Raw genomic sequence first — 14,737 nt, 5'->3', positions numbered from 1 at the left:
AGCAGTGATCCACGACGTCACTGTATGCTAATAGATAACCCACATGGTCAGCGAGTCCGACCACCAGGGTCATCATCTCACCCCCAGCACAGGCACTTGGAGGCCACATCGCAGTCAGAAGTTCAGTGGTCAGCGAGCTGTAGACTGGACAGTCGTCCCAGTCTGATGGTCCCCAGACGGTGGAAGCCACATCCCTTACTCTATCATGCATGGACACAATGGAGAACATCATTACTTCACTATATTTCATACACCTTCCTAAAACAAAAACAAGGACTTTTTCGAAAAATCACTGACTTTATTACATAAAGAACTGTATGTTTCTCTTAAAATGGAACATCTACATATCAAATATATACAAACATATTTAGTGTATGTAGTGTCTGTAGACGACATCACGCGAGTCACCACGAGATCAGTCACTTGACAGGTATTCCTTGCAGGGAAAATCTCAAATATACCTAAGCTTTCGTCAGTCTGCTCGGGGACACACCGTGTCGTTGTAGCTAGCCATTAGCTGGGTCCATTCAAACACGTTTTTAAAATAAACAAACTGCGAAAGAAACTATGTAAGTAACGTCAATGTTACGTTCTAATAATATACACGACAGCATACACATTGTATTCGTCAAATGCGACTTCTTAAAGACTTATCCAGCTCTATTATTATACTATGCATCATACATGTTGTGACGTAATACATAAATGATGGCTATTTAACATAAGTTCAGTTGATGCAGACAGTGGGATTTCGGCAGGTATACAAATTAATGCATGCCTCCAAAGTTCAAGAAGGAAATGTCAAACGTTACAAATACAATGATTGGGTACATTTCCCAAAACGTACGAGGCAGGTTCTCCGTGGCAGCACACCCCAGTTTGCCCAGATGGGGGATACAGAGGTAGAATAATGACAACCCAGCGAAGTGGGAGATAATCAATCAATACAGTCAGTTCAATGGTAGCTGAAATATGTATAACTGGTATTAACAACTGTTGAAATGGAAGCGGCATGTACTTACACAACCCGTTTATCTAGAAGTGTTGAAATGAGAGTAGAAGTTCTTGTAGACGTCTCTTGCAATGGGAGTGACAAAACAGTTTACCAACAGAAGCTGAAATGCCTACTTCCTCCACTAACATTAACATCCGTGTGATGAAGAAACTGAAATGGTCATCATAGCTATATGGAGTCGCCATTTCTCTCAGATTACGGTTGTCTTATTTATCTTGTTGAACTATTTTTATGTATAAATGTGAGTCATCACGCTACCACTTGCTCTAAGAATATTCGCACAAAATGCTTTAATACAAATAACATTTATATACTGAATTGATGGATGCAGCCTGTTGCGTTTCAGTCATTTTGCGGAGGCGTACAGTGATTTTCAACTTGACTTGATATACATATATATGTTAAGTACACACTAAGATGCAGGTTTCAAGTGCGACAGTGTCGGCCATCATTCCCTCTAGTTACTATTAATATAGAGAGAGACAACAAAAGATGCAATTATTTGACCTCCCTCTCTCGCCTGATGGCAGTATCAAGTTAATCATGTAGAACAATTCTCCACATCCAAAGAAACATCGCATATACAGGATGATGCCGTGTTGTAAATAACGTTGGTATGTCCAGTTCTATGATTTGAAAACGAAACTGATATCCATGACGTACTCTGCACACACTTTAATGACGTACTCTGCACACACTTTAATGACGTATTGCAGCCAATTTACGCCATTGTGAATCTTGTAAATGCAGTGATGACTTTCCTGAGATTCATTGCGGCTGAATTTTATACCTTTGACAAAGATTGAAGGAAATTGTACATATATAATTCAATAACGAGTTACAGTTTCAGGTACGACAATCAGTCATAGCGCTCGATATGGCCGAGGAAAGGTTATCTGAACAGGACTTAAAATGTAACTGCTCAATGGTCTCTTTCACTCGAGAATCCCCCCATCTACAAAATTAAACTGCGGGTTTACGAATGGCTATGTGGATGGTCGTATCAATCAATATCATATATATGCAACATTGACAGCATTCGTCTAAACCTGTAAAGGATATGTACGATTATGTGATGTACAGTTGGATATGTTCACCCAAAAGTATAGAAGAACTTCAGAGTTACATCACATTGTCCATGAGTATATTTTACACTGAGACTGAACCAGCTTCTGACTGCAGAGAATGTAGAATATACACGCTGAGCGAACCAAACGAGCTACGACAGGTGTGAAAGCGTTCCAGCTCGCTTGGGGGCGTAACTTTAAACAAAGGCGATATGTGGATGATCTGCCAAAGGGAACAATAGAAGCATTGCTGGCATGCTAGTTAAAGACGTGGAATAGAGTGAGCTTCTTCCGAGTTTTTCGTCTGGAAGATCGATCAAGTGATTTGTTTTTGTCACATCATTCGAGTCTGTACATCACCCACAAATGCATGGCATGTACTTTAAGAAGAAGTGCTTGTCAGAATGACTTCTGAACATCTCAGCTGAAGTCGAGTGAGTTACGGTTCGCTTCAGGTCGACAGAGTGAAGTTGTTCGCCTTCTCAGGTTAATGTTACAAGGAACGGACCAATATTGAGAGGTTGTGTTTTCCACAAAACTAAGTCCATTTACTAGGAGGCCTTCTAATGGACTATGGACGATTTGGCTTAAGTTCCACCGGGAATGTCGAGTGACCTCTTTAATTTCCCTCAGCACGCATGGGTGTAATGTGACCCCAAGCGTTAATTAATTACTTAATGTAAATACCTCTGGGTCTAATTATTGAAACAGACTCGATGTGTGACGACCTAATTGATGGCTTATTGGGTGAAACGCTCCACGTTCTAAACTTACTGAAACGCTATATGGTAGACAGTCTCTGGAAAGTAAGGATTTCAGTTATAAAAGGAGGAAATTAACTCGTTTGCCAAAAATTGACTGCAAAAGTTAACGATGCATGTCAGATGTACTTCCACAATAAAACCCGCGGTGATTCTCCGCCTTTGTTAATGGGCATACAAAAATACAAATTGAATTGCAAATACAATTTGCAGCAATCATTCATAGATCCATCCTCAATACCCTTTGACATAAGAATCCAAAATTTAATTTCTATTCTTCATCATCTTTGTTGTCCTTGTGGGTGGACGTGTACTACTAGAACGCATGCGTAAAGCTTCCTTTTGAGTGACCTCAACCTAAGAGGTTTCTACTGGATAGACGGTGTTCCCACAGTAACTGGTAGACCCACTGCGTGGAATATAAACATATATAATGTTTACAAACCTATGATAAATATAAATCTGGATTTCGTGGCGACGGTTTCTGATAAAACCATATTTTACTGCCTGTTTATTGCAGCGGAAAACGCTAATACATATCTAAATAACTCAGGCTGAACGCCAATGTTTCAAACACCAGTGGGAACGGACATAAATACACAAAACAGGGTATATTCATCTGGGTCGCTAAAGTGTTTTATATGTACAATAATATACAGCACGTGCCAACAACATGTGGCACTTACAATTTCTAATACTCTCACAGTGCCGGGACTAGTTTGTTCACAGTCAAATGCGAGGGTAATCGGCCTTGAAATATGTCTTTTATTCACTGTTTTGCGTGTGTCCACTACATGCATGTAAAACAAATACGAACCACTGTTTGCGTACCAAACCGCTATATATCCTTTACTGTTGGTTATTTGAATGTCAGTGCAGTGTTTTAATGATAATCTATTCATGCTAAACAATGAAATGTTATGTCAAGTGCCATACTGTGTAAGATCCATTGGAAGATAGCTTGATAATATTATTATATATATTTTATATCATCTCAACACACAAGATGGGTAATGGGGTGCTCGAGCTCCCGGAAACCGAGCCATGACACTTTGTATATTTACCACAATGTATTTTCTCCTAAAAAAACCCTTGTCCATATCATGAAGACGTTCCAGCACGAGAATTAACACCTACTATACAAACATATTTTGTAATAAAGTATAATTTCCATTAAAAAGAACACGAGACATTGGTTGACAATCAGCAAGTCCCCTGTAGATGAAACGTCGCATGTGCATACAAGAGAAAATATACGCGTATAAATGATATTTCATAAAATCAGATTACACTGACAACAATAGTTCTCATCTGTATTGCTCATAAAACAGTTCGATATTAGAACGAGAACCTAAATAAATCAGGGATATATAACTATGTTCGTCTAAGGTGATGTACAATTATTACACCTGTGTGCGTCACTCCCCTGATTGTAGTTCCAGATACGATTGTCCAATGGTCATGCTCGCCTGTCAGCTTCCGCGTGTAATATGACTCATTCACTGTATGCATGTCTTACACGATAACGAGAACATTAAGTAACACTTGTGCATCTACATGTAGATGAGCTGATAATGTTGCCAGTCCATCAAAATGTCAGTTGGTGCTGCCCGGCACTGCACCAGTTCCCGCATTAAGTTCTGCTCACTGCACCGTCGTCAAAGGCGTTAAACGTCGCCTTTACGACAATCCGCTACACATGGTATTTCCGTGCCCTGACGGAACATCGTCTGCTGCCTTTTGAAGTTCACCTTCATCCGGGACGTTAGCACGTGGGTTGACGTAGATGTGCTACACTTTAATAGTCTGTATGCCGCCAACATATTCGCCATTTCACAGCCACTGACCTTAAGGCTAAAGCGGGTAACGACTCACAATCTAAATATCTAACAAAGACAAAAATCTCACCCGTTGGATTACAACCTTGATGTTTCCTTCTTAGCTGGGAAGGTATTCCATCCTTTCATGCTAAATTAGGAAAGGTGCACAGCATCAGTATTTGATTGTTGATGCCTGAAGGGCACATGGTTTGTAATGGATGTTACTGTCGTCAAAGCCCACGAGGCGGCTGTACGCAGTCAACTACCTTCACAACTCAGTCCCAACTGCACTGTGAGCTGGGATCGGCCGGATCTCTCTGATACGCTATCTGTTTTGACCCATTTCATCCTTCATCACTAGATAATGCTCTCGATTGCTATCAGATGACACATTCCATACTGAGAGAATGTGGCGGTTTTATAAGGGTTAATTATAGGTGCAACGTCTTAATAGTTCTCATTTAGATGCCATATTTTGGACCAGGGGGAGTAATAGTTTGGGTTTTGTTTTTTTTATTTTGCTGGAAACGACGTCAGATACGGTGAATGTATGTTCTGAGGCGCCAAAAAGGCATTCTGTTTACAGAGCAGAATGCTGGAAAAAGTGTCCGGATTCGGAAAGAGAAGGAGATATGTAGTAGCCTGAACTTTGAGAGGCAGCGTCACAACTGAATTGCATCATTCCCCTTGTTGTTGCGCATGCGTATGACAGTAGTCAACTCTGGTACAATATGCCGTCAGTCTACCTGCTAGGACTTCACGCAATGCGTTCTGTGAGTGTGCGCGAACCGTGGCATTCAGCATACCATGCTGCAAGGAGGCTACAAGTAATTATGACACGATTGCAACGTAGAACTTCAATAGTGGTCGAGTCCTGACACTCCTATTCATTCCAACCCGCCTTCTGGTGGATGCAATTACAAGGTATCGGGCATCAGTAAATTAGCACTATGTTCAGCCAATACAACAACTACTCGCCTTCACTAAAACATTGATTACATTTCAACGGAAAACTTTTATGGTCCGAAATAATTGGATGAATATGTTTAATTATTTAGATTTTCCAATGATACGTGTTAGTCAATATCAGAACGTACGTAAAAAGGTGTGTGTGTGTGTGTGTATGTGTGTGTGTGTGTGTGTGTGTGTGTGTGTGTGTGTGTGTGTGTGTGTGTGTGTGTGTGTGTGTGTGTGTGTGTGTGTGTGTGTGTGTGTGTGTGTGTGTGTGTGTGTGTGTGTGTGTGTCTGTATGCATAGAAAAATGGTCGGAAATACCTAGACGGATACGTCATTAATTAATGTATTAATTATCCATTCTCACGACACTTGGTCGTAAATTAAGAAATTTAAATTATAGTAACTAAAGCATGTGATCATTATGTTTGAGTTTCATGATGGATATTTATAACTGAGGAAGTGAAAATGGAGCCAGTGATGTCTAATGACAGGTATCAGGATGCCAGTCCAACTTCTTGATTTTATGGAATAGAGATTCTTTGCTGTATTGCTTTGTGCACTATCGCTGACCCGTAAATCCTGGCTCCTGCATGCAACATGCTGTTATCACGAATCGAATATCACATATTCATTTCGCAGTGAATTTACATACAAACTATGTACATCAGCTCTCTACAACGTCTGGTAGTTCCTCCACGACACAAGATGGCGGCCCCCTGCGTGCGCACTTTGATGAGAGAGAATGTGGCAGTATCGAGCCATATCAGCAGGTGAATCTCAACAGACTACTAAAATAACGATGCATGGGGTAGAACCCTTCTCCATATCTCGGAGAACCAGTCGCTGAATCTTTAATTGTCTTTATCAGCAGCAGCGGCGTTCAGCCACGTCGGCCAACTATTAAAACTAGAAAGTTGTCAAGACAAATACTGAAGAACTCCTAATCTTGAATTTCCGCCATTCCACGTGTTATGGTCCCACTGCTCGTCCATTCTTCAAGTATATTTGGCAGTGTTCCGAGTTCGCTGATTACCAAGGTCTCAACGATGAAGCCTCCTCACCTAGGTTCCCAGTGTTGTACCCAGATGCCTTCGTTTTAACACACGACAACAGCAGGCATAGTTGCCCCACATACAAACATAGATATCTCGATCTGTGAATTCAGCAAGAGACTGTATTACTCCACACATATTCTCTGTTGACAATCACTGTTATCATCTTGGGTTAAGGATGAGTATCACTGCAAAGAGCGTCACACACACAATGTCTTGCCAGGAAGCACATGTCGTTGCAGAGCCTGAACCCTTGGGCTTGTCATCATTCATATCTGAAACACAGCCGTGTACGTGCAAAAGGTTTCTTCTGTACAAATCACAAATACTGTTGAGTTCGTGCGACTTTTTGTGGCACAAATTAACAAATACTTTAAATGTGTATAGATTTGATTATTTGCATCCTAAAGTTCCTGAAGGAGTTAATGACATCACAAGGAATGCTCGAACGTCAGATCATAACAGCATACTATATGCATCGAGAGAAGAAATGATTTTCTCTCAAAGTATGTTTGGACTTCAAACTGGACTTATAAATTTAAAAATCCTCAATGCCATGTTGAGGCTGGCGTGTAGAGTTTTGGGTTTTGGGGGGGGTTTTTTGGTTCTTTTGCGGTTTCAATTTAATGCACGCTTCTCAACAATAACCGCGTCTCACTGGTTTTTGACTGAGATTAAAGTATATTCTAATATATTTACAAAGAAGAAATCTTACCTCTTTTCTCGTTGTTCGTTCGAGCTACAACAAATAAAAAAGTGTAAATTAAGATGCTGTCATGCTGTGTCCGCTGGATAGAAATGCGCTGCAGTGTAGCGTTAAAGACAAACATACTGGAGTGCAATAGCAACACTGAGCAATCGATCTCTCGTATACAATGAAAGACTAACGTATTAGCGGGCCGACTAAATAAACCAGCACTACATTAGGCTCAATTAGATGAACCAGTATATTTGAGCTTACAGTGATAGCTACTCTGCATACACCGTCGTGCACTACGTAAGAAGATGAGTGCGTATTGATATAGAATTTTATGCACAAAACAAGTTAATAAAATCAAACAAATGATTCAAACTGCCACTGGATAGACGGTGTGGTGTGGGATTTTTAATCGAGGAGTAAATAGACCTTGTGGGGGTTTGCTCGAGGAGCGGATAGACGGTGTGGAATTTTACATAAGGAGTGGTAGACGGTGTGGGATTTCACATAAGGAGTGGATAAAACAGAGAAGTAGACAGACAGTGTGGGAATTCAAAGCAAGGAGTGGATAAACAGTGTGGGATTTTACGCGAGGAGTAAATAGGCGGTGTGGGATTTAAAGCGAAGAGTGAATAGACAATGTGGGGTTTTAATCAAAGAGGATGGACGGTGAGGGATTTTACTCGAGTATTGGGTAGACAGTGTGGGATTTTACTCGAGGAGTGGATAGACGGTGTAACAGTTTAATCGAAGAGTGAATAGACGGTTTAAGATTTTAATAGAAGGGTGTATAGATGGTTTGGGATTTTAATCGAAGAGTGAATAGACGGTGGAGGATTCTACACGTGGAGTGATTAGACGGTGTGGGATTTTACTCGAGGAATGAATAGACGGTGTGGGATTTTAATCGAGTAGTGGATAGAAAGTGTGGGATTTTACGAAAGGATTGAATATACAGTGTGGCATTTTACTTAAGTAGTGAATAGACGGTAATGGATTTCACGCGAGTATTAAATATATAGTGTGGGATTTTAATCGAAGAGTGAATAGACGGTGTGGGATTTTACGCGAGGATTTTGTAAGACGGTGTGGGATTTTACTCGAGGAGTGGATAGACGGTGTGGGATTTTACGCGAGGATTAAATATTTAGTCTGGGATTTTGCTAGAGGAGTGTAATTAAACGTCTTGGAAGCATAAATCTTGCAGAGTGGACGCTACAATTAGGTGCTTGCATCTGTACAACAGTCAGTGGTACAGGACACAGACAGGTTTTCTTCAACCCCCTGGAGTGTAGGTAAAGTGTATGTGAAAGACACATCGCAGCCAGCGCATTATCCAAGCACCTCGACCTGACGTATTGTCAGGATCAGTTGCATACTCACATCCATAACAATGGGACAGTTAGTATCTCCTGAGAATATCCACGAAGGGAATTATAGACCCGAGAATGTTTTGTCGAAACAGACAGTATTCGCCGAGAACACAGTTCCCATTGCTTGGGTCATTAGATTCACGTGTAGTCAGTGGTCACAAACGTGATCACAACATTTTGGAATATACTCTTAAAAAAAGTAGAGGATCCTCAAAAAAGTAGATGATTTTCATTTTTTATTTACAATTAAAACTGTTTAGGAGATTTATCGGAGTCAATCAATGTTGATATGATATTATTGAATGTTTTGAGAGTACATCATCATTTGCACTTTCTTACATCCAAAGAATGTAGTCGCTTTTGAAAGACGATTGGTGTATGACATGTAATTTGCATGTATACGATTTTCATTTTAAAACAACGACTGGAACCAAACACTAACAAATGTGTGGTGCAAGATGTGTGTCAAAATTAATGTTCTAAGTGATTTCTGGACCTTCTTCAATAAAGGTCAAAATCAAGAATTGGACTCCATGCACGTGTATGGGGCCACTGCGTTGTGCACGTGCATATCATGCGTTGTGTTTTGGGGTAATAGAGGGGAATGGAGGGGACTGGTGGCGCGTTCATAAGATGTCGGTCTTTGAAACGTTTTTTGTTAACGTTTACAGTTCATTATTCCTACATTTTGTAAAAGTGTATATCCGCATGGATCATATTTATTGCACAAACTGACTGACACGAGGGAACATGGTTATTTGTTCATTGGACTTTACCAACTGCTGCGTGCAGATCTAGTAAGACCACAACATATCGGATTCCTTCGTCCGATGCGACTGTCGGTGATATGTACATTGAACATGTCATGTATGAAAACACATTACATCCATTGAGCTAACACAGATGGAATCTGACACTTAAGTTTTTAAACAAGCCACGTTCAGTCATGCAACGGTAGCGGGTTTGTAACTAAAACGTCTGTGTGTTCAGCAGCGTGTAATAGGTACGTAATTATTTCTTTGCACCTCTGCTTGTTGACGCGGCGTTCTGAGTTGTCGGGAGACTCGAAAAGTTGGAATCTCGCTGTGTTGAGCAATGCCGTTCTAAGCTTTCGTAAACAAACAACGATGTTTCACTTGATTCACAGTCATGATTTTGGTAATGTTAAATTGCCACTTGGGTTTCATCGGAGTAAGACGTGATCACAACAACAGCATGTGAACTAATTGATGTGCTTTATTTCCTGGAGAGTGGCACAATCAATACTGCAGACAACTCACGTTACATGCTTCCTATGCGGACAGAGTCGTCAGAAACAGACTATAGAGTCGGATATCGTACAGATTGAAGATTTTATATCTTGCGAAAGTTGTCTGCTTATCGAGTGAATTCGATCGCAATTGCTTCTTTGTGTTCAATCAATACCCTCTATGAACGGGACCGTAAGGTTACTTTAATTAAGACAAATTCTGGCTCTTGTTGGAAGTTTCAGTCTGAAATTCACCTCGGAGTTAGATTGTAAGCAGTCTTGAAAGCTCAGTCCTAATCAATAGACTCTGGCTGTCCCGGTGCCAGTAAAGGTGCTCCCAATCATTTACGACTAATTTTGATCGAGATTTTGCTTTTACCATCTTCGACATTCACAGCTTTGTGCCCATCAACTGTCAATGGTTGTAATTACATTAAAAGACCTCAAAGGTTCTTGTCAAAAATCTCCAAATATCACGACACATACCAGGGGCAATCTCGACAATGACCATGAAAGTGCAAAGAGATTTCCCCTAAACATCACCAGCCTGTTATATTCATGTCCATTACTCCTTCTGCAATGAAGCCGATATATTTCAGTGAACGATGAAAATGGAGGATTTCAGATGAAACTTTTCGGCTTCATGTACATTCAGTTTTCACTTTAGAATCATGTATGAAATAAATAGCGTCAAAGCTAGAAAATAATAACAATTTCGAATATCCGTTATCAGCTGCTAATATTATGGGTAGATCACTGACAATGTTGAGGCCCACGTTAATCCATGACACTTCGGCATATATCGAGGAATGCCAAGTTCGCAAAACGCCTCCTTCAGATACTAATCACACGAAATAAAACTGATTCAGATAATGGCGCAGTAACTCTGCGACGCCGAGATTTCTCCACACAAGACCAACGTTATTGTAATACGACATATCTGTTTCCCCAAAGCCAACAGATACCTGCTGCACACAATGACTCTCATTCCGCACCAGCTGTTAGTTGTATAAATTACAGTTTTATTCATTCACTTTATCGTTGTTATGAACTGAACAGTTAATCACATTCGCGTTATACAGCACAGGCATCCGGTACGTAAAAACGCCAAAATGAACCTTGAGGAGCAAATTCTACTGAAAAAGCAGACGGGAATCTGTTGTATTGACGCGATTGCGAGACTTTCTATGTGGAGTTCTCGGTTGATAAGTTTTGGAGAGGTCCACACTGATGTGCTCTCATACAGCATAATGCATATCCATGTAAGACAGTTCGACAGTAAGACGGCAGGTTGCACCTGTTTTTCAAACTTTAGCTAGAGGCACAGGTAATTTGATCATGTTTTCTGCTAACGACATACGATTGATTTCCAATTTCTATTTCCTAATTAATAAGGCTTGCTCAGTTACCACCAAGGGGCGTATGCGTTTTTATCTAACAAAATATATATCTCTGCAAGAAAACATGTTGGCATTTGAAACTGCAATCCTGTTGTTAGTCGTAGTTGTGTGCAGTGAATCCTTCATAGGAGATTGTGACCGGCAACTTGGCTGTCGTTTCCGTTTATTGTATCTAACTTGAAGAGTTGTAATGACACAACACGATCTGCGCTGACGGAGGCATCAAAATGAGATTCAAATTGTACATTGGGAAACGTCGGGATCCAATATATATCGAATTTCTATTTGTATTCATTACGAAGAGAACACTTTATTCTATTTCTGGAATATCTAAATACATCTATTAACTAAAGTAAATACAGGGGACGGGATGGAGCTTGACACGCTTCCAAACTAACCAAACCTTAATCAGCTGATGCCATGCTAAGTTGAAAATTGGTTTTGTAAAACGGATATTAATTGCATTATGTGCAGCAAATTATGGGGGTTTCCCTTTGTATTGTCCTTCACCAAACAACAGAAGATCTTTTCTGGCGAAACCCTGGGATGAATAATGGTCTCCCTACAAGTGTTAGTCGCCGGTTCTGGAACAATAGGTCCCCCGGGATAGTTAGGGGTGCTTGCAATGCCAACTTGTCGGAAAATCGATCCAAATGTTGACATCATTTGATAAAAACTTCCAACCCCAAAATATAGACAGTCTGGCGAATCCCCGCTAGATTTACGTATGGCCAGACGAGCCTAGTGTAGACAGTTGTACCGTGGAAACTGTTACATCGAATCTAAGACCGGTAGGACGGAAATTGCAATAGAATAATGGGCATCAGTAGGAAGCTTTGACTTTCGTAAATCGCAACATGCCTACTGTGAACACGCTAGCAGCCACATACTGAAAGCACACCAGGTTGGCCCTGTATTAAATGTTATGTTTTCATTGTGTCTAATCTTGTGGCATTTGGCCTGAAAAAAATTCATTTATTGCTTAATAAAAAACGAACATTATTTGAATCTCCATCATTACAACTCGTGAAGCAAAATGGATGACTTGTTATGATACAACACGCCTGCACATGAGATGTATTTAGACTCAAGGTCATGGTAAAATACCTTTCGCGTGGGCTCTTGGACACGTAGTTCACCGATCTCGCTCAAAAACAACTAAAACGTAGACTAATTCCCAGCAATGAAACCTGTCCAATGTACCGATGCCATTGAAATATATGTTATGTTACAGCTAAGGAATTGTAAATACAGTTTCACCACACCAACACATTTCTTTCCACAATCCTTTCTTCTCAACGATAACCAGCATGCAGACTAGAGCTTATGCACATAAAAATAAAAATAAAAAAATAGAAAAATTTGACGCGTCAAAAATAGCAGCTGAAGGGTACATATGGCCTGCACTTTAAGGGAAACTGTGGAATGGACCAAGGAATTCGGATATATTGTTTCTTCATCTGAATTCGGCTGTCGTAAAGGTCAGTATAACCAAAGAATATATATGATTTATTGCTTTGCTGAGTCTGCAAAGATGATTGATTACTTCCTTGGTCGTTTAATATACCTGTATAGGGATAACTAAATAAAAAATGAAGCAATTCTCACTCTTTGATTTAATAATGTCGTGGGGACTTTGAAAGTAAATTTCTTCTTCCCTCAAATGTCATCAAGAAGAAAGAATCACACAACATCACCAGGAAGGGAGTCTAGACTATATTAGTCCAACTATCGCATTCATTTATCTTACAGAACTAGACGTATTATTCTTGAGACTTCCCCAGAAGTCAATATTGGTTTATGAGACAAGGCGGTATTGGTATCAGTTAAGAGTCTGCATTGTGTAGGCCGCAGTGTCGTGCAAGTGACCATACCTGTGCCATGTGTGGTTTTCTTGTGATGGGACGTACTTTGTTCCAGTTATATTTGTTTGTGCACTGTTTTGGCCACGGATGGAACACAACTATATTCACCTTCAGTAACCGTGTATCGTCTTCTAGATGTCCTACCTATGCACATACATTTCATTTAGGACATTGATTTTCTTTTGCATTTTCCTTTTATCAACCGTTCCTTTGCTAGCTTCTCTTGGGTTAACTGTCACTTATATAATGTATATTCATTTCAACGAACTGAAACTTTGCCTGGTCGACACATATTCTGCATATATACCGTTCTTGAACGTATACGACACGTCTCTTGATCTAGATCGGACTATACAAAATACATGTATGTGATGCCATGATGTCCATCTGAGCGGGTTAATGTCATCAACCTTATCTTGTTACAGAATGGCATTGTTGCTGTGCCCCTTCAGCTAGGGATGGACGTGAAGGAAGATGGAGCCATATACAGAGGCCGGAAGCAGAATGCTGCAACGTCTCATGTGACACAAACCCACACAATGGTTTACATTAAGGCATCCAGTGTATCACACTCACGTAAGAAAACATTTCATACAACTTTCTGAACTGGGGGACTATCACGTGACTAAGAATATCCATCACAGATAGATCAAAAGTATAAAATTCACTTCACACGTTTCGGAAAATGAGTACAACACATATTACTACGATACAAAGCGTCAGATGTACAGGCGTGTTGCAGATCCCTGCATAACCTGTGACACAAACAGTTTAACAGCTGAAACTTCGTAAAATGAAAAACCAGGCAAGGTTTTTATTAAATATATCTTTCGATTTAGACAATATTAACATACCTATACAGCTACTACATAATATAACTACTGACAAACTGATAATACTGAGGCACGAACAGACAGCAGGTGGCAAAAGGTTCTCCCAGTTGTCACACGTGTAACTTATCATAACGTTTATCACTATTCAAATGAAGCGAGCGCAGCCACGTTTATTGTCATGTTTAAAGGTAACTACACGGGACAAATGGTTCTGGTAATTATATCCTTGTTAACCTGTTCCATTTGTTTGACAATCCCTGACACCCAGGACCCAATCGAAGAAGATGCATGGACACTGATCATATTGTATTGAGATTTATACTCAGTAGCAGAACGATACTTATTCCAGAACAGTCATAACAGGTGTGTGATCCGAGTTTTACAAACATCGAGGGACTGTTCTCAGCTGCTGATAATAGCTAGTGGCGACTTGAGTGATGAGGATACTTGTGCCTCTAGAGAGTTCACCAAGACGAAATAAAGTCTAAACAGCCATTTCCTTGACGGCCAGCGAGACCTTAACAAGCCTACCTTTACAGAAGTGAATTTGTCAGAGCACTAAATAAACATACATCAAGAGACAAATTGCCCCTAAAGACACAAATGAACTGGCTTGAAAAAGATCCTTGATGAAGATGAGAGAACTGG

The 14,737-nt window shown here is 40.2% G+C and overlaps 1 protein-coding gene across 1 annotated transcript in view; it reads right to left on the bottom strand.

Moving 5' to 3' along the window:
• Positions 1-277: 277 nt before the first annotated feature.
• The window catches only part of LOC137278676 (zwei Ig domain protein zig-8-like), a 109,923-nt gene continuing 95,463 nt past the window's right edge, over positions 278-14,737 (bottom strand). Inside the window, exons 7-8 of the mRNA XM_067811182.1 lie at positions 7,388-7,411; positions 278-6,947 (exon numbers count right to left, since the gene is read on the bottom strand). Coding sequence (XP_067667283.1) covers positions 6,835-6,947; positions 7,388-7,411 — 137 coding nt within the window. The 3' untranslated portion in view covers positions 278-6,834. The remainder of the gene's footprint in view (positions 6,948-7,387; positions 7,412-14,737) is intronic.

The sequence above is a fragment of the Haliotis asinina genome, chromosome 3 (assembly GCF_037392515.1).
Source record: "Haliotis asinina isolate JCU_RB_2024 chromosome 3, JCU_Hal_asi_v2, whole genome shotgun sequence".
Taxonomy (NCBI): domain Eukaryota; kingdom Metazoa; phylum Mollusca; class Gastropoda; order Lepetellida; family Haliotidae; genus Haliotis; species Haliotis asinina.
The sequence above is the reverse complement of the archived record's forward strand: the minus strand, read 5'-3'. Positions and strand labels throughout refer to the sequence as shown.